Here is a 20,187-nt window from a genome sequence, read left to right as displayed (position 1 = left end):
GGAAAACAAGCATTCTTTAACTCTTCCTCTGCACACCAACTTGGAATCCAAATCTGGGCAATTATCATCATTCACAAATAATTTACATTTCTGTACAAATGGAACATACCGTATTGTCATTCTCGTATTTGTTCAATTTGTGTAATGCACCCTTTGAGGACTCATTTGGAAGCACACATGTATACTGGAGAAAGAAAATTGGGAGAAATACCGGACTGTAATATTTCACTGTAGAGTATGTGTTCCAGATTAATGCAGAGGACATGGAGGTATTCGAATACACTGCTTAGTGAGAGTGGGGGTCGTAAAAGAATGCAGTTCTGAACTCATTGAAGAGGGCAAAATTGGGGATATGTCTGAATGTATGTCTCATCCTGTAATTGGGCCAGACTCATACTGGTGTAATGGGAGAAAATATATGTGCTATGTTTCTTAAAATGTCATGAAGTTCGGAGAAAATATAGAAAAGCAAGGATGGCTTTTAAGATGTCCTGTGCCATGACCCACAGAAGGGATAAATTGTGGACAGTGGCAACAAGGTCAGTCCCCTAAAGTGCGCACACACACACACACACACACACACACACTTACACGCACACGCCCGTGCATACTCAGAGTCGCACACATCCTAGCTGCCTCTTCATTAGCTGCTTTGGCCTCTTGTTTTCTCCATGTCTTGACTCTGTTGGTTGGTGTCTGTTTTCCCTCCTCCTCTTCCTTGTCTTCCTGCTCTGTCTGCTAGGAGAAGCCCTCCTCTCGCCCACTTTACATTCTGATGAGCCTGCATGCCTCCTCACGTTCTTCTTGTGGAAAAGAATTGGACCATAACTCATTGTGGAATCGGTGGTGATTGCCTCCAAATTGGCCAAGGGGGACACAAGCAGATTTTGAGAAATAAAAGGCCTCTCTTTGCCACGGCCCAAGAGGAAGGGCTGCACACACATTTCGCCTGGTAATAAGAGCAGCGACTTTCCATGGGGCACAAAATAGGAGTGTCAGTGGTTTCAATCTTGCCTTTAATTTTTGCATATTTAATGCAAAAATATTTAGAGCTGGTTTTTCCAGCCTGGACAGCCATGTGTCAGGAAGCATTTAATGCAGTTAGAGAGAAGGCGGTATAGCAAAGCCGAAGATTGTGAGGTTGCAAGGACCAGTCCTCTTATGCTAGCCAGCCAGCCAGGGGGCCGGAGTTCGGTGCCCCCCTGCCCATGCCCCGTTGCTTCTCCCTGACTATTTCCACACCAGACTCTTAGTTGATACCAACGTTTCCTATGAGTGGTTTTCTCTCTCCCCATCTAATTATTTCTTTTGATTCCTCTACAGGGAAACTTTGTAGCTTGTATGACAGCCATTTTACGACAAATGGAAGATTATCATTACGCCCATTTGATCAAGACTTTCGGAAAAATGAGGACTGACGTTGTGGTGAGTGTAACTGTGGCCGTTTTCATATGATGTGTTTGGGGGCCAGCATTTTAGGCAAAACACTGGTGTTGGTATTTCCATTTTAAGTGTCACTTTGCATGGGAACTTGGCTCCAATTGGTTTGGGAAGCGACCTGGTAAGGGAGGCCATGTTTCTAAGAAGGTAAGTGTCCCGACACACGGGCTTGTTCCTAACGCTGAACTGGGCGGTGACTCAGCATGTCAGCCCAGAAAGAGCTTCCTTATGCTCTGGGATCGCTGGAGATGTGGGGCCACTACTCATGGACAGTCTTCTAGTAACTCCTGTTCACGTATTGATTGGCTTCTCAATAGCAGAAGCCAGAGAGTCTTTTCAGCTTTAAATTATACTCTGGTATTAATTAGCTCTAATCATGGGAGCTCATCAGCTTTCTCCAAATAATTCTCCAGTCACCCTCGATACAACTATGATACAGCTTAATTAGGAGAAGCATAATAGAGGGGACGTTAGTGCTTAGAACCGCCTCCCCAACGACCTGAAATCCCACGGCCAGGCGGCAGATGTCTTCTGCAGAGCTGCCACCACACTTGTTGGCAGAGTTCTTGGTTAGATGTTGACCTAAACTCTGGGGTCTAGTAACACAGATTTCATTTCTGAGACCCCTAGATTCTTCTAGGATCCAGCAAATTCTGCTAGTGTTTCTAGAACAAGGTTGGTGACACTTAACATCGTTATATCTACCTTACTAAGGGAGGAGAAGAAGAATGCACTTAATAGTTATTTTCCAAAGGATTATTTCTAATAAAAAACATCCTTATTAATTGTTGCCACTCTGAGTGTGTGTGTGTGTGCATGTATTTAAATTTCTAAGGAGACAAAAATGGGTCCACACGTTAAAATCAGCAGTTTTCCTTAAATGAAAGTAAAGGAGCGAGAATGTATATGTGTTTGTGTCTCTGGGTGTTTAGTTCTTTTCAAAAATCCGGATGTGCAGCCTAAAGGAGGGGTCGCTCAGGTACGTGATCTGCATCACGTTTGTGTCCTGTCATTCCTCAGCTGTCATGACGCAGTGAAATCACATGTGAGACGTGGAACGTTCCGTGCCACCAGTGAATCTTAACTGTGTCCCTCAGCCCTGTTTGGGTCAGTGGAAGGAGAGCTGTAGCTGAACCTATAGGAGCAATTTCCTAGATGGCATTCTAGGCTGAATAATGCAGTTTTCAGAATGAGCAGCATTACCCATCCCGAATACTTAGGGCTCCAATTAATCATTTACCCCTTATCAGAATAGTCCTATGATCCAAATTCACACATGCAAGCCGTGAAAAATATTTCATCTGAACTCTTAAGAGGTGCCGTTGGAGGGAAGCTTTAGTGCCTTGTGAAACGTGATTCCACAGAATGGTTTTGTTTTGTTTTTTTTTAAGATTTTTTAATTTATTTATTTGACAGAGAGAGAGACAGCCAGCAAGAGAGGGAACACAAGCAGGGGGAGTGGGAGAGAAAGAAGCAGGCTCATAGCGGAGGAGCCTGATGTGGGGCTCGATCCCATAACGCCGGGATCACGCCCTGAGCCGAAGGCAGACGCTTAACCGCTGTGCCACCCAGGCGCCCCTTTACAGAATGGTTTTTAAAAATGACTGTAATTTGCTGAATTCCAAGTGTGTGCCCTCTCTCCTTGCACGGAGCAGATGATCACATATTTACTACGTGTTGTGGTCTTGATTTCCCCAGGGACTTTTTTTTCTTTGGACACAGCAGTTCAGAAAAATCAATTATTTGCGGACAATTTGATTTCCGTTATAAAATGGCATTTGTGGTTTGGATATCACGAATTCATATTGCAAGGATTGTAGACCTTTTTTATTGTTGTTAATCTGTCAGAACCTTTGTAAAATGGGTTCCTGTCCATTAACTGTACATGGAAAGTATTTGACTATTTTTCTATTCTGACAACCACTCACAAAAATGAGAGATCATTTTGTGTTAAATAATTGAAAGTTAGTTAGTACTGCGATGTGAAAATCGCCTGGACCATTTTCTCGGGATCATGTCCTTGTAAAAAGCGCTGCTTCGTGTTTTCGAATTTAGCCCTAGTTTGGTTGGATGCGCGATTCCCATAGAAAACCGCAGTTACCATCAATGCCAAAGTCATATGCCGCAGAGCTGTTACTTTTACAGTCTCTCAAATGGCCGCTCGGACCCCAGGCCGGGGAGAGGAGGGAGCACAGCGTGAGGCAGAATGACTGATCCAGAAAAGGAAAAGAAGGGGCGCGTGCGGTTCCCGACTCTCAGGACAGAGCGTCTCTTTAGCGTGGTGCGCCTCGCGGGAGCGTTCTGCTCTCCTGCAGGGAAGATGCCGAGCGGCAGGATGGGCTGCTGGTGCTCACGTGTCCAGTCTCAGCATCAGGAACACAGTCTCCGTAGTGAGATCGGGGCTGATGAGGAATTCCTAGACCTTCCAGGGACGAGAGCTGTCGTGCCACGTGTCCCAAATTCCCACTAGGTGGCCCTTCAGAAATGTCTGCTGAGCGACTGAATGAACAGTGCCGTATCCAAGGACAGTGCGGGTAGAAGTAATACTTGCTGCTTAAATGTCGAGTGAATGCAGAACTCGAGGGCCGTGGTCCTCTGGCCTCCACTGTGGACTCATGGCTGGCCATGTATCCCCGAGCAGCCCCACCTGTCCGGTGGCCTCTCCACTTCTAGGTTGTAACCTAGGGAAGCCCAGTTGGTAGGCCTGTGAGCTATCAGGTTTCTGTATCTGGAATGCCCTCCCGCCTTCATTCAGCGTCTGTCCCACCCCTTCTGAGGACCCCGACCTGATACCTGCTCTGCGCTCTCCAGTGGACACACGCCCTTTGTTCATTGCTCCTTACCCTGTGTGTCCCACTCGGCCATCGGCCTGTCCTGAGGTGCTGCTGATATGCACACCTGGGTAGCAGGGACTGAGTATGCTCGTGGGGATTAGGAAAGCATGGATGTTCGCAGGGGGCTGTCCGTGCCTACGAAACGTTCTGCTGGTGGGTGAGCCTTGAGCTCCCTGTGACCCGCAGCATCCTGAGTGGGAGGGGCAGCCTTTGCTGGACACGTTTGTGTCTCGTGACCCTTCCCTTGTGAATGGAGCTGTAGCAAGGTCCTCTCACCGGATGACGAGTCTGGGGAGTGCAGAGCCCTTTCTCGGTGAGCTCACTCAATACTTATTATGGAGCATCACTCTATGGTCGCACGGTGGGGGAAGTAGTGGGCACAGCAGACCGGCCTGCTCTCATTCCCTGTAGTGTGCTGGAGAACATCTCGGTTAATCAGGGAGTCCTTCTACTGACCCCCATTGTCCGTGCTGCAAGGGAATGGTCCTTATAAAGTAGCCAGACTGGACTGAGTCAGCTGGTCAGGAAGCCTTTGAGAAGAAGAGGATTGTGCAATACTGAGGCTGGAACCTGGTGGGGGTGGGGTGTCATGTACAGGATGCTGGGTGGGGGGTGGGGGGGGCCAGGGATGGGATGAGCCTGGACAGGGCCATCAAACTACACAGGACCCCGTGCTCCATGCTGAGAAACTCTGTGTTCTTTGCTTGTTTTTAACTTCCTACATCATTTGTTTGCTCCCCATTGTTTTAAAATTATTTTTTCAAGCATTTGTTTTTTTGAGTAAATGTTTTGAGATAATTGTGGCATCACATGTGGCTATACAGGGTAATATGACACCCAGCTTCCCCAGTGTTAACGTCTTGCGAAACTATAGCGAGGGATCCAGACCTAATGCCAACATTGCTATGGCCCATGGATCCCATGTGCATTCCCCCAGTTTTACTTGTACTCGTTCCCCTATTTGTCATGAAAAACTTCCACTGCACAGAGAACCTGAAAGAACAGTACAATGAAAACTACGATTCCTAACACCCAAATCCGAGCACTTCAGCATGCCTGCCGCCCCTGTGTCTCTGTTTCACTCACTCTGCAGCCAAATCCTGTAAGCGTGTGAGAACCATGCATCTCCTTAGTGGTTCAGCAGACCTCTCTCAAGAAGTAAGACTTTCCCTGATGGCCTCGTTGCCTTTCTAGATCGTGACACACACACCATCCATACTCAGATTTTCTCAATTCTTCCCAGTCTTTCCTGTCTTTTATGAGGGACTTCCTCAAATCAGCATCCAGTCCACATTCACTCATGGCCTCCTTCGTCTCTCTTTTTCCTAGAACAAGCCCCTCACCTTGTCTTGTCTTTCTTCATGCTGCTTTGTAATGGCTTTCAGCGTGTTCCTCTATCCCTCTGTCCATCCTGCAAACCGGAAGCTTGGCCTAAAATTCAAGTTCATCCCTTTGGCCGGAGAGCTTCAGAGCTGGTGTCCCGTGCTCCCCGTTGTACCCATTGGAGGGTGGGAATGCCGAGCTCACTGTTAACTGACCATAAGTTTGATCACTTGGTTGAGAGTGGGTACCAGCCTGATCTCCCCATTGTGAAGATACCTACCCCTTCACAGTTGTCATGTAATTTTTGGCTGATGCTTTGGCACCCACAAAACGGCCAGTGTCCAATCCCATGACCATTTTTCATCCGATGAGTTTAGCATCTATTGAGGGTCCTTGTTTGAAACACCTACTCCTTTGGCGTAGCATGAATTCCTTCTGAGGTCCAAGATACATTGTCTTTAATCTATGAACATTGGGAAGCTCCTGGGGATGTGGGTTCAATGGGAGGTTGGGAAGTGTTGGTGCCTTGACCAGAATTGCCATTTGAAAAGGCCACTCTGGGTCAAGGGTGGGGACCAAGAGGGACAAGAGTGGACACGGGCAGACAGGTCAGGATTCCCCTCCACAGTCCGGGTGAGAGAGGATGACTGTTTATCCAGGTGGGTGGGGATGGGGATGGACAGAAGCAGATGGATTCATGACAAGAAGATTTGCCTCTGGATTGATGGCTGTTGTTAGAGCTGCCCACTTATATGGGGCATCCTGTGAATAATCAAACTGAAAAATACAGCAGGAATGGATTGGCACTGGAAGAGGAAAGTTTCACAGAATATCTTGTATTAGTCCTCTGTGTCCCCTTGTTGACTTGGAGATACCAGTGTAATGGTCTGCTAAGCCTCATCGGCCGTGGTGGGGACCATCGCCGTGGCTAGTAAATTATGCAGACGGACAAGGACGCCTTGCAAAACCTCATCCTCCACAATATGCAGCATTTTGTCTGATCAGCAAAGTACCAAAATTTAACAGCTGAGCCATACTAATGAAGTATGGGACTGTGTTTCCTAGGGAAAAAAAAAAAAAATAAGGGAGTTGGGAAAATATGCTTCTCTTCCAGAATAATAAAACCCAGACCCTGTATCTCAATTATTAGGCTTTGAGGAGTAATCAGCAAGAAAGCCAGCAATTTCATGCAAATGGAGATGTGGCGAAATTATGGCACTCAGCCGGCCGAATACGCAACCTGGTCATTAAAATGAGAAACTCTTGACAAAGTGGGAAAACTTAAGTGGAGAGATATGAATTGCAGTTATTAGCCTGGGGAGAGATGCCCTGTTTGTTGTGCCCGGGGACCCCCAGAGCGCTCCTGCCCAGAGTGAACTCAGGGCTTGGTGGTCAGAGCTCGTGTCAGCAGAGTCTGGAGGACGCAGGGCTGACTTCTCTCTTGAAGAGGTCCAGGTCCTGATCTTCTCCTTGACTGGGGGCCTCTGCTGTAAAAAGGGGATCACGAGTTGCTCCCTGACTTGCCAGAACCCGGCATGGCTAGTGAGGTTGCAAAGAAAGTATCTAACCTGGCACATCAGCTTACTGATCTGTCAGATTTAGCTTGAGCCTTTTTGCGAGAAGCCCTTGTTTACAACTTTGCTGAGAGTTGCTTTCTTGGCTGCTTAAATTCTGTACACCACCGTGGGCTTCACAGCCATTGCACCTAATTATGATTCCGTAGATTAAATAAATGAGAAATACCCACTCATTTGGCAATCTCTGACCATGGCCTCAGTTTTCGAAGTGAATTCTCTGTTGCTTTTCCCTTGCCTACCCCACACCTGGAGGGAGCATGCACACTCCCGGGGAGGTGTGATTCCAGGGTAACCGCTAGTTTTGTTCTGGTCATCTCGAACAAGGGCCAAGCCATCAGGTTCAGAAATTCTTCTAATTCTGACAGGCACAGGGTGGAGACCCTAGGAAATGGGTACCCCTTCCTGATGCCGCGAGCAGTCTTAGTAGCATGGAAGCGGCATAGCACGGCAGGGAATGACCCGTGAAGTGCAGAGGGTCATGCCCACGGTTGGCATAAGCAAAATGAGTAGCTTGTGGGGTCGTAGCTGCCGTCTAAGAGTGGCCACATGACCGCATGCTCCGAAGGTTATGATGCCCAGAGCTGGTGCAGGTGGTCAGGAGTTCCTGCTTGAGCCTTTTGTTTGTAAATTACGTAAGAGAAAGGAATGGATGTTACTACCCCATATTCAACCTGCTGGGCCCTGTTCCTAATGACAAATGTGTTTAGAGTAAATTCTACCTGTTATGTTTGCAAAAAGTGTGTTTTCCCCTAAGCAGAAAGAACGCATATTTGCAACCTGGAGATCTCCTCTTTATGACTATGACAGAGTCCCGCCCTAGTCCTGTTCCAAATATATCCCTGAAAAAGTTATCACAGGCAGGAGGTGCTCCAGCCAACAGAAAGAAAAAAGCCCCTGTGAAATACATCTTCATTACTTTTTAGAATGTTTTCATTCCGCTAAAAAACAATGAGGTCATTTATACTGTAATTATTCAAGAGGGGATTGGTTTTCTCCTTTCTCCTGGTGGGCTGTTGCAATGTTCTGGTTTTTTTATTTCAGGATTTCCTGATGGAAACATTCATCATGTTTAAGAACCTCATTGGGAAGAACGTCTACCCTTTCGACTGGGTGATAATGAACATGATGCAGAATAAGTGAGTATAGGGAGAAAAGCTCCCACCTTTTCCAAGGTGTCTGATTCATGTCTGCTGGGAACAGTGGTGTTGCCTGGATACCATGGGGGCTCTCCTACAAGGAACACATCCCCCCACGTTCTGTGATGCAAACAGTTGTTTGGAGAAACAGACCTGCAGATTGGGTGATTTGCTTATGCCAACGTGGGGCTCTGCCTCCTGGAGAAACACAGAGCTGAGCCCCAGCCCCCCTTAGCCTTGGTCCAGGGCAGCCTCTGTCTGGGTATGGTTTGCCATCAGTTTGCCATCTTATTTTAACCACATGTGTTTATTAGCCCAAGTGATTCTCACTCTGTCTCGGTTTTTGAAAGGTGTTTGCATTTCTCCTATTTCAGCTTTAAAAAGTGAGCATTTTCTTCGTACTTATTAAGTATTAATCTTGCACCTTGTTTATCATTTCCCTGTGAAGGCTGTTGGTTGACTTTCCAGCGCGTGGGCTCTATAATTTCTGTAAGCACCAATAGCGATCATTGGGTTCTCAATCACATGGGATTCCTGGAAGAAATTCCCGTTGACCTCTTTTTTTCTACCCCCTCCTTCCTTATTGCATTTTTTATGGAGATAATTGTAGATTCATAGGCATTGCGGTTATAAAAAGAAGTACAGAGAGATCTGTGTACACTTTACCATGTTCCCTTAGTGATAACATTTTGCAAAACGAGAGCTCCCTTCTGCAGCCAGGGGCTCGGTATCGGTAGAGTTCAGGGGGGGAGTACGCAGACCAGCCTGTATGTGTGCTTGGCCCGGGTGCCTCTTGTTGAATCCACCGCCACAAGGGTCCCTCCTGTTGTCCACGTAAAACACCTCCTCCTCGCCCCTGCACCTCTACCCTCTCTAAACCCGGGCAACCACTAATTTTTCCTCCACTTCTAAAATTTTGTCATTTCAAATGTGATGTGCAAATGGAATTATGCCGAATGCAACATTTTAGGATTGGCTTTTTTCACTCTGCTTCATTCCCCGGAGACTCATTCGGGTTGCAGGGCGCATCGGTCGTTTATTCCTTTTGCCGGGAGGCGGTCTGTGGTATGGCTGTGCCACGGATGGCTTAGCCATTCACCTGCCGAAGGACATCTGGGCTCTTTCCGCTTCAGGGCTGTTACGAGTACAGCTGCCACGAACATTCACGTACCAAGTTTTGTGTGAACATAAGTTCATTTCTCTGGCATGAATGCCCTGGGGTAGGTCTGCGGGGTTGTATGCTCGCTCCTTGTTTAGGATTATGGAAACGGCCCAACTACAGCTGCACCATTTTACGTTCTCACTAGCAATGTGAGAATGAGCCCGTTTTTCTGCCTCCATTCCAGCATTTGCCATGGTCACTATTTTTTATTTTAGACCTGGTGAGAGATGTGTAGTGTGTCTCACTGTGGTCTTGATTTCCATTTTCCCTGATGCAACAAACGATGGCTTGCCGTGTCATTAAAGAGACCACAGACCTGGCAGTAATGCTGACTGGTAGCTAAAGGCAGCCCTGGTGCAGGGTGCAGGGGTGGGGGCGGCTCTGTTCTCTACCTTGTGACCCCATGGGTGAACGTGATGACCTCTATTTCTCTGACAGAGTGGCCGCCGGGGCCTGACACCAGCCTGTCCATTCCACACCCCTGGAGTGGGGGTTGGGAGGCACTGTTCCCTCAAAGTTCAGATGTGATTCATGCCTCAAAGTTGTTTGACTCGGTGCCTCTGATCCCAGGGGTCCCTTGGGGTAAATTGTCAAGGAAGGTATAGCTACACTCTAATGATTTATGCTATTTTATGATGAGTGAGAGTCTGTTTTCAGTTTTTTTTTTTCTTTTTAAAATTTTATTTATTTATTTAACACAGAGAGACAGTGAGAGAGGGAACACAAGCAAGGGGAGTGGGAGAGGGAGAAGCAGGCTTCCCACCGAGCAAGGAGCCCAATGCGGGGCTCAATCCCAGGACCCCAGGATCATGACCTGAGCTGAAGGCAGATGCTTAATGGCCGAGCCATCCAGGCGCCCTGTGTTTTCAGTTTTAACATGATGATCACCTCATTCCCTCTTCCTTCTATCCCATCATTGGCCTCCTGCTGCCAACCCTGACATGTCTGAGCATCACCCCATCACCCCAGACCCGCATGTGGGTGAAAGCCACATGGCCTTTGGTTCGAAGTGTGGAGCACCGAGCTCAGGGTCTCCTTCTCTGGACATTCTGTCCAGCTTCTCCCGACGTGGTCTGTTGTTTCTATAGTGAGAGGGTGGCTTGACCTGTGGTCTCCCGAGTTGTGTGTTTCCTGCACGTCAAGCCAGCCTTGTCCCTGTGTCCCTGCTCACTAGTGCACGTCTGTAGGGCCCAGCCGTGTGACTGAGATGCCGGCGTGCGGTGGCATCTAGGACCCAAGCCTTGGCATCTTGCCACAGGGAGGAGAGCTCTTGTTTGGGGGCCAGGAACCTCTACGAGGGAGAGGCCACATCTGCTGTGTCCTCATTTCAGGGGATATGTTGGCTACTTCTGAGGATAAAGTGTGGTGTAGCTGATAATGGAATCCAAGTCTGGAGCGGGGAGTCCATCCTGTGCTCTTGTTCGGGGTACACACGTAGCTCCAAAGACACCTTGATAAGGGACGCACTGTGCGTATGGTGTATGTTGTGCATAAAATGTGGTACAGACCTTCTCATCTAAAATCCTAGTAGTGTGGGGCCAAGCCATCCAGCCGACAGTGCTTCCTCCAGCAGAGCTCTCTAGGGATGAGCAGCGTTCGTGTGCACGCGTGTGTGTATACTTAGGAGTCCATGTGCTTGGGGAGCGTTGTTACCAAATGAAGGCGCCTGGATTTGCAGAGATTCTGGCTGTGCGAGGCTCCAAGCCACCCAGGTTCTTGCCACAGTGGACACGTTCCGTAGGAACAGGTTCCAAGCCAACGTGTGTCGTAGACGAGTGAGCCACCAAGGACGCATGGAGGTCAGAGTTCGTGCAGCCGTGATTGTAAGCTTCATTCTGGAATCCCACTGCCCCCAAATGCTTCCCCGTCTGTTGAGAGAACATTATTGGTTTTAAGAAGCTGAATCACTTGGGTTTTGAAAGAAAAGGTATTACCTGTGTGCCAGCAACTAGCTAGAACTTCAGGCCATCTCAAGTCATCTGGGTTCGTGACCCTTCTGTTTTCTTTAACGTTCTTGCTTAAATGCCAGCTTCAGAATGAAAAGTTTATTTCCTTTTTTATTGAATGCAGTCATTCTTTGGGACACGGTCTGTGTTTATGTCCTAGGACTACAGATGAGCCTTTGACACGCTCTCCGTGTGCCAGGTGCTGCCGTGGGGATAGCGCAGGGATCATGCCCGTTATACCCGCAGCAGCATTCTGACACAGCTGGGCTTTTATGCCCATTTTGCAGATGGGGAGATTGAAACCTAAAGGTTTGGTAACTCGCCAAAATACACACAGCTGGGAAGTGCTAGGGCCAGTATTTAAATCCGGAGCCCACCCTCTAAACCGTCCTGCTGCCTTGAATAGGTCTCCTGTTTTTCATAGAGAGTGTTGTTGTTTTTAACCCTCCGAGTGCACCTTTCCTGGGAGATTTCCTGCTTACTTGAGTGAATGTTAAGCTCGGAAGTCAAAACGTTCTTATTGGCTTTCTTTGTCATGAAAAGTATATGCTGTTAAAGAGGATATCATTTATTGCTGAAATTTATGGACCCTGCTGTAAACTTCTAGAACAAAAACTCATTAATATTGTAATAAAATAATTTCCTCTAGAAATTACATAGATTTAGCATTGTCTCTGGGTTATTATCTATTTGTTTTTTTAATCTGTAATTTCATAGCTCGATACCTTCTGTCACCAGACTTCCATGCTCTTTCTTTTCCTGGCATGTGTCAGAGACCTCCTTGCTTTCATAAGATAAGCAGTGATTTCCAGAAGCTTCCAGAAGCCTGTATTTTAGTTTTAATGGCACAGCGGGACGTGCAGTTTTACCATCTACAGCTTAGACATTGACAAACTCAGCCCTGTGGTCTCTTCAGTGTTTGTGTGTTTGTTCAGCTTTGTGTCTGCACACGAACCATCCCTCAATACACGGGGCTTGTCAGATGTAATTAAAGATGGTGCCCATCAGTTCTGGAGCAACCACTTTCAAATCAGGAATCAAAGTGATAGATCCAGTGAGTGTCCCAAGGACAGGAGTTACTGGGTTTCTGTGTTCAGGGTAGCAACCGACTGGTGATGGCCTGACATTACAGCTCTGCTCTCGGACATGACAGTGCCAGATGGTAAGATGACATTTCAGATAAGCCCAGTTCCCATCTCGTAGAAGCGTGCTTGCATGTTATCATCCAGAAGTGCTTTATAATCTTCCCCGAGGGAAGCAAAGTCTAAGTCTCCATGTAAGATCTGATGCCGTATTGGAAGCAGGGACCTTCGCTCTCAGCCTTTAAGTGCTAGTATCCATCCTTGAACTCATATTAGCCAACTTTCTCGGATGTAGGCTTCGCGGTGTGCACGGCAGAGGCTAACATCGAACACTCATGCAGTGGCTCTCATAGAGTTCTCGTTCGTTGTTGGCAGAAGTGTGGCCACTTGGTTGAGTTTCTGTGTCTTAGTTCTAGTCTTAGTTCTTGAATTCATCCCAGTAGTGTGTTTGTCCACTAAAAATCCCAGACTAGAATTTTAAGGCATAGGAGTGACCTGAGAGCCAATGCATCTACTCAGTGGTTTGACCGAATTCCTTTTTCACCTTGAAGAACGCGTTTGTTGGTCACTGCCATAACTTCACTCGAGAAAGGCACTTCTGCTGTGTACATGGGGTGAAGAAAAGGGTAGTACGGAGTTTAATTTTTAGATTTTTAGCATCAGATTTTCTAACTCATATTGTGTCTATAACTTGGACCAAAACCCTTTCTACACTTGTCACCCATTTCATCTTGCAGCAGAATTTTTTAAAAAATTCAGCTACCCCAGTTTGGATTCTCACTAGGCTTTGTTGCTCATGTCCCTCTCTCAGGATGAAAAATTAATGAAACAAACATTTTTACTTCCCCAGTTCACTCAAAGCTTGCAACAGTGATTATCGATCATTTTCAAGTATTTCTCTATATTACTGCAAATTTGGTGTATGGTGCTTCTTGCTTTCTTACATGTTAAGCTGGGGCCTATTTATTATTTGTGGTTTATATCCTACAAACTTTCTTTTTTTTATTATTATAATAATATTTTTTTATTATGTTATGTTAGTCACCATACAGTACATCCCTGGTTTTTGATGTAATGTTCGATGATTCATTAGTTGCGTATAACACCCAGGGCACCATGCAATACGTGCCCTCCTTACTACAAACTTTCTTATAGGACTTGGTCTGTTTTATAAGTAAGGATTCGTAGACCCTGAATGTAAAAGAGAACATGGAAAACCACAGAGAAAACACGAAACCCTCTGGAAGGTTAGAGACTTGAAGCTGCCTGGAAGACGAAGCGAAAAGGAAAATATAATGGGTTGCAGAATTCTCGCTGGATGATAAAAAAGTTCCTTGCCATTTGTCAGCGGAGACTGACAATTTATGGTGTAGATCCTTAAATGACACATGGATCAAGAGGATATCACAGCTAAGGAATCAGACGAGAACTCAAAATTCTGCCTGCAGAAAATGAAAGAGATTATCATTTCAATTTTGAAATGCTTAGGATCCTGCCAGTTGGCATATATTGGCCGTAACGGAGCCTGGTCATAATTGGACCCGTCTGAAAGACTGGCTTATCAAATACAGCGGATTTTGCTGACTTACCAAATATAGTCTTGTGTCGTTGTTGACCACTGAAGCTTTGAAGACCATCAGTCAGAAACGATGGCCTGATTTCATTTTACCTGCGATCAATTAATCTTACATTTGTCCTTAGAAACCCTGAAGTGTGTCTGTATTCAGAATTTGTGAGATCATCGTTGCTACTTATTTCACGGGTCTAGGTCATGGTTTTGATCGTGGCCGTGTGGGGACTGTCCAGGACCCTCCAGGCTGGTGTCTGTACCGTCTGCATTTTTGATCACCTTTCTTTTGGCGGCAGTGTTGGTGCATTTGGATGTGGCCTCTTCCGCGCCTCCTTCTCTCCCCTGTGATTCAAGCCCCTTGTGACCAGGATATGTTTGCCTCGGTCCACAAACACAGTGCATTACGTTTCCACCCACCTCACGTGCACGGCCATATTCATATACTCGTAATCGCATGTGGCTGCTTGCATGCGGTGAATTTCCCATGCATATTTTTATACCATAGCCATTTCTCTCCTTCTCAATAGAGCACCTTTCCCCAGCTCAGAAGCAGTATACATCAGATGTATCAGAGTCCAAGATGGCAAGCTCGTGGATGTTTCTGCCAAAATTAATTTGGCGTGTAGTCAGGACAAGAAAGGGCCTTAAGCCTTGGGAAGGTACTCTACCTTTGAGATGCCAGGCTTCTTAAGGATAAATCATGATAATGCTCAGAAAGCAAATTTGCAGGGTAGGCTGTTTGCAGGGACAGCGCCATTTGGTCCCATTGCCGTGGAAGAATTTTTGTCCTTGCTAGCACTATGCGTTGGGCTCAGAGCAGAGAAAATGTGTCATTTGCCTTAGGGCGAAAGAAAGAGAGGTGGGGGTTCCCAACTCACTGGGAATCTGCCTCAGGGGCTATGACACCAGGGAACTGAAAATGGTGGAGCTTGGGAGGACTGTGTTTTCCTGCTCCAGCTTCTCAGGAAACACCTCTCCCGTGGAAGGGAAGGGCACACAGCTAAAATCTTTGTGCAAGTTGAAAGCACGGCTAGAAAGCATTTTGGGCTCAAGAGACTCCTGGATTATTTCTTCTCAACATCTTTTTTCTTTCCTTTGAAGCCTGGGGTTTTCGTTGATGTTGTTACTTTTAATTTAATTTATTTTTTCAACTTACTGGTTTCCTACTGAGGTTTGCATATCCAGTGGCTTGAAGATTTTAAGCACACCTAAGAATCGTTTTTCCCTTTGAAACTGTATACGGAGGCTATGGACATAAACACTGTCACCACACGACTGGCTGAGGACCACAGGAAAAAAAAATAAATATTGTTTTTCAGGGAAGAAATAGGAATTCAAAGTCAGGATAATGAAAACATTCTGGGATGAAAATTTCCCCAGAGCTCAGCATGCCCACGTTTTTGCCCAGCTCACACACTTAATAATCTCCGTCTTTGAACCTTTTTGCTCTCCAAAGAAACTGGCCTAGCCTGAGAGGTTTTGCTGCTCAAACTCCAGTCTGCAGACACTGAGGCACACGCCTGTGTCCTTGGTCGGACCATGCCAGGCTAGACCTGAGCACCCTTCTGGTGAGTCTCCTCACCATGTGTTTCTCTGGGGCTGAGTTGGCCTCCTTCAGCACTGGGATTTGAAGACGAATATTGATTCAGATCTAGTCACGGCACCGTGGATCTCCCAGTGGGCAAAGGGCCCCACCTGCGTGGTATTTGGCTACCAGTGGGAGTTCCGTTTGTCCTTTATGGCGTTTTCATAAATTATTTTTGTATTTCCCATATAGTTATTCTATGACATACATACTTTTGCTCTGTGCTTAATAATTAAGCTTGCCCTGAAATTAAAAGAAATACTTCCAGATCTTCCCTAGTTATTTATAACCAATTTATTGCACGTAACCCAGAGCTTTTATCCAGTTGGATTTTATTCAGATTGCCTCTTTATTTAATTCAGAGATGAAAACTCAAGCAACTCTCAGAGGAATGGCAGTGATGAAGAGCTCTTAGCCAGGACTCTTATTTAGGGAAGCTTGCTTCAGAGGAAAGTTTTGAAAGGGCAGAGTCTGTTTAAGAATTCTCAGAGCCGGTGCACACCTCGCTGTGAGCTTGTGGCTGGTGTTGATGAGGCCGTCCTGCTGGCACTTAATCCTGGAGGACGTACTTCACTTTATGAGAAATGAAGCCAAGTGAGCGCTCTGTTTGATGCATGAAACTTCCCTCGATGCGCAAATCAACAAGGAGGAAATACACTTTATTAAGGTCATTCTGCAGATCCTTCCATCCTAAATGTTTGCATCCAGCACTGCTGGGACTTTGAAGAAATCATGTGCCGTGTAAGACCCTGGGCTGGGGCACTTTTATTTTAAGGCTAGGATGGAAAGAGGAGATGGCCAAGGTGGATGGAAAGACTGCATGGTCTTGGTGCCTTTTTCGTGGTTCTCAGCCAGGGGGGATTTTGTCGTTGTCTCCCCTTCGCCATGGAGCGTGGCAGTGTCCAGGCACATTTTTGTTGTCACGGCTGGGGGAGTGAAGGCTGCTGGCATCTAGTGTGTGGACTCCAGGGATCCTTCCATGTGTAGGACGGCGCCCTTCGAAGAATCGTTGGACTCAAAAATGTTAATAATAACCCCATTTTATGGATGGAAAAAACCTGAGTTTCAGTGGTGTGATGTAATTAATAGAAATAAACATGATTCATCTCAGTGACCTTCTTCTCTTTATTTCCACATTTTTCAGCCCCCCTTCACTGTTGCATGACCCCAGCAAAGACAGCGTCCCTTACAATAAACACACTAGTGGCCAGCCCCTGAAGATGCCAGGACTGACTTTTCACCTACCAAGGAAGTGCCGGTGAATTGGAGGCAGTTTTCTCCAAGATGCCCGGTCATGGGCTCCAACTTCACAGCGAAGCCCTGTGGGCGTGGTCCAGGCTCACCTGGCCATGGGCGTTAGATCCCAGGCTGCCCCTCCTAGTACCTGGAACGTAGGACATGTGCACAAAATATTAGCAAGTATCTCTTCCAGGGGAGTTTGTGTGTGGGCATTTTAGAAAACATTATTTTATATATATGTATTATATATAATTATATATAACTGAGAATATATGATATATAATATATAATCATGTATAAAATATAGATAAATAGATAAGAGTCCACAAATCAGTGAACTCACATAACTATTTGTCTCTCTCTGTCTGACTTGCCTTACTCAGCACAACGCCCTTAAGGTCCATCCCAGATGGCAAGATTTCATTCTTTCTTACGGCTGAGTAGTATCCCATTTTCTCTGTCTTTATCACATATTCTTTATCTGTTTATCCACTGATGGACACTCAGGTTGTCTGCATCTTGGTCTTTGTAAATAATACTGCAACGAATGTGGGGGTGCAGGTATCTTTGCAAGATGGTGTTTTTGTTTCCTTTGGAAATCTTCCTGGAAGGGGACTTGCTGGATTGGATGCTGATACCATTTTTAATTTTTTGAGGAACCTCCGTACTCTTTTCCACAGCGGCTCCTCCTATCCACAGTCCCGACAGTAGTACACGAGGGTTTCCTTTTCTCTACAAGCTCTCCATATTTGTCTCTTACATTTTGGGTAATATCCGTCCTAACAGGTGTAAGGTGATACTTCACTGCCGTTTGATTTGTGTTTCCCTGATGATGAGTGATGTTGAGCATCTTTTCATGTGCCTGTTGGCCATTTGGGTATCTTCTTTGGAAACATGCCCATTTTTTTTTTTTTTAAGATTTTATTTTTTTATTTAACAGAGATAGCCAGCGAGAGAGGGAACACAAGCAGGGGGAGTGGGAGAGGAAGAAGCAGGCTCATAGTGGAGGAGCCTGATATGGGGCTCGATCCCATAACGCCGGGATCACGCCCTGAGCCGAAGGCACGCGCTTAACCTCTGTGCCACCCAGGCGCCCCGAAACATGCCCATTTTTAAACTGGATTGTTTTTGCAACTAAGTACATGAGTTCTTTATATTTCGGATATTAACCCCTTATTTTTGGATATCAAGCTTTCTCCTATGTTTCTTCTGTGCCTGCAGGATAAGAACCTTGTTTCAGATGTGCCTGTTACAGAGAGGTTTTCCTATACAGTGACTGCTTTTTTTTTTTTTCTTTCTCTCCCTCTCTTAATAGTGGTTTTTGTTGGTTGACGTTAAATATTTTCACTTATTTTTTTTTCTTTAAAAAAAAAAAGTCTTCAAAGGCTCTTGCAGAAGGAAATGGAGTGGACTTCTTGCTGGCGAGTTAGTTGTAACCAGCACGGTGACTGTCCCAGTAGTAAGGGCGGCTGCTGTCTGGTGTTGCAGATTCTGTCTGTCTACAGGGTCCGTGAAATACAGTTTCTGAAATAAAATCATCTTGAAGACTGAACATGGAATTACACCATTCATTACCAAACTCTTACTATTTTCTAGACAGGAGATCAGAAATAAAATTGAATAATAATTTTACTATCATTCCCCTAAGAGTGGAATATTTAAATTTAAAAAAAAATCACGTCATACATTTTTCAGATTTATAAAGAAATGATAATAATATTTAATATAATTTCTCTATAGAATCAAAATGTCAGCAGGATTGTGGCATCTCCTATACGTGTCTGCTCATAGAAGATGCTTATCTATGTCCCTTGCTCTGTTTTCGTGGAATTCTGTGCATTTGTCCTTGGATCTTTGATGCTGTGTGGGGGAAATGCCTCTGCCATTCTGGTGGCTGGTCCGTGTCCAGTGACCCCTGTCTGGCACGGAGCAGGTACCCAATAGACAGTAACTACGTGACTGAAAGAACGTCCATGGGAAATGTGTTTTTTTTTTTTTTTTAATTATGAAGTCAACCAGTAAAGTACATGACATATTTTTGTAGTGGTGCTTTTCTAGGAATAAAATGCAGCTACTCATTTTATATTCGGGTCCACAAAGAAATAATTCCTGGTATAGGTATCCAGGGAACAAAATAATACTTCTTACTATCTTGAAGATCTCGAAATGAATTTCCTTAATCGAGAGCTGTCCTACGCTGACCACATGCGTGGGGGTGACGTACGTTCATCCTGACGTGCCGGCATCTGGAAAGCGCAGGAAGGTGGCTGTCTGCTGTTTCTTTCCTGCTACCCTTTCCACTGAGACTTCACAGGAGGGTTTTTACTTAATACTGTACCTGTCAAATTCCCAGAGCTGCAAGGAAATGGAAGATACAAATTATATTGTAAAGTGAAATATTTCGTGTTATTCTACAGTTTGGTTGATGCAGGAAGAGAATGAACGCTGACAGCTTGGTCTTTTCAGTTCACTGGATTCTAATGGTTCAAAAACAAAAGCCCTGGACCGAAAGCCTCTTCCCATGTTGCTATATCAGAGATGCTCCAATTCTTTCCCTGTGCTCGAGACCAGTGCCCCGCAACTCTGTGTCATGGATACACAGGACCTGGGGAAGGGACAGGCGGTGCTAAGTGTGACTATTTGTGAATATAAATATTAACCGTGCCCAGCAGGGGAAGGAGCGTGTTAGCTGTCTGGCAGTCTGGGCAGCTTTTTAGCACTTGACACTTTTCTTAGCACGCAATCTATTTTTCATAGCAGGAATGATCTCTCCCCCATTCCCTCTGATGCATTGCACTTACAGCAGGAACACGGGGCTGCTTGGGATGCAGAGGTCTGGGAGAGTCGGTTAGAGGAAGCCCCTCTATCTCTCCTTTTCTGTGATTATTCTTGACAGCCTGTCTTCTCTCCTGATGCATTGCGTTCAGGGGAAAATCACTAAGGTTTCCTGCGAGAACTAGAAAATCCTAAATGGTCAGAGTGAGTTCCTCTCTTGTGATGGAGCGGGATGGGGTATATTTTGAAAAGGTGGGTGAGTGTTTTGTTAGACTGCACTCCTTTGACCGAGGCTGAACTATAAATATTCCCCAGTTCGGGTTTGATTCAGGGCACATCCTGTACGTTCAGCGGGATGGAAAGTGGAGGCGTTTGGCAGGTGGCAGCCTGGGAGCCCCCCCACTTCCCCGGTCCCTGCCATGCAGGAGCTGGCCCCCTCACTGCTTCTCCCAGCCTCCAGGGGATGAAGGGGTCAGAAATCTGATTTGAGTCTTCAAATGGAATGTTATTGCTCGACT

The 20,187-nt window shown here is 45.9% G+C and overlaps 1 protein-coding gene across 4 annotated transcripts in view; it reads left to right on the top strand.

Moving 5' to 3' along the window:
- Positions 1–20,187, top strand: part of DOCK1 (dedicator of cytokinesis 1) — a 493,249-nt gene that overhangs the window by 306,141 nt on the left and 166,921 nt on the right. For all 4 annotated transcript variants that reach the window (XM_048219065.2, XM_026494391.4, XM_026494390.4 and 1 more), the window contains 2 exons: positions 1,324–1,425; positions 8,216–8,310. In XM_048219065.2, coding sequence (XP_048075022.1) covers positions 1,324–1,425; positions 8,216–8,310 — 197 coding nt within the window. The remainder of the gene's footprint in view (positions 1–1,323; positions 1,426–8,215; positions 8,311–20,187) is intronic.

Source organism: Ursus arctos, unplaced genomic scaffold (assembly GCF_023065955.2).
Source record: "Ursus arctos isolate Adak ecotype North America unplaced genomic scaffold, UrsArc2.0 scaffold_7, whole genome shotgun sequence".
In the NCBI taxonomy this organism is placed as follows: domain Eukaryota; kingdom Metazoa; phylum Chordata; class Mammalia; order Carnivora; family Ursidae; genus Ursus; species Ursus arctos.
The sequence above is the reverse complement of the archived record's forward strand: the minus strand, read 5'-3'. Positions and strand labels throughout refer to the sequence as shown.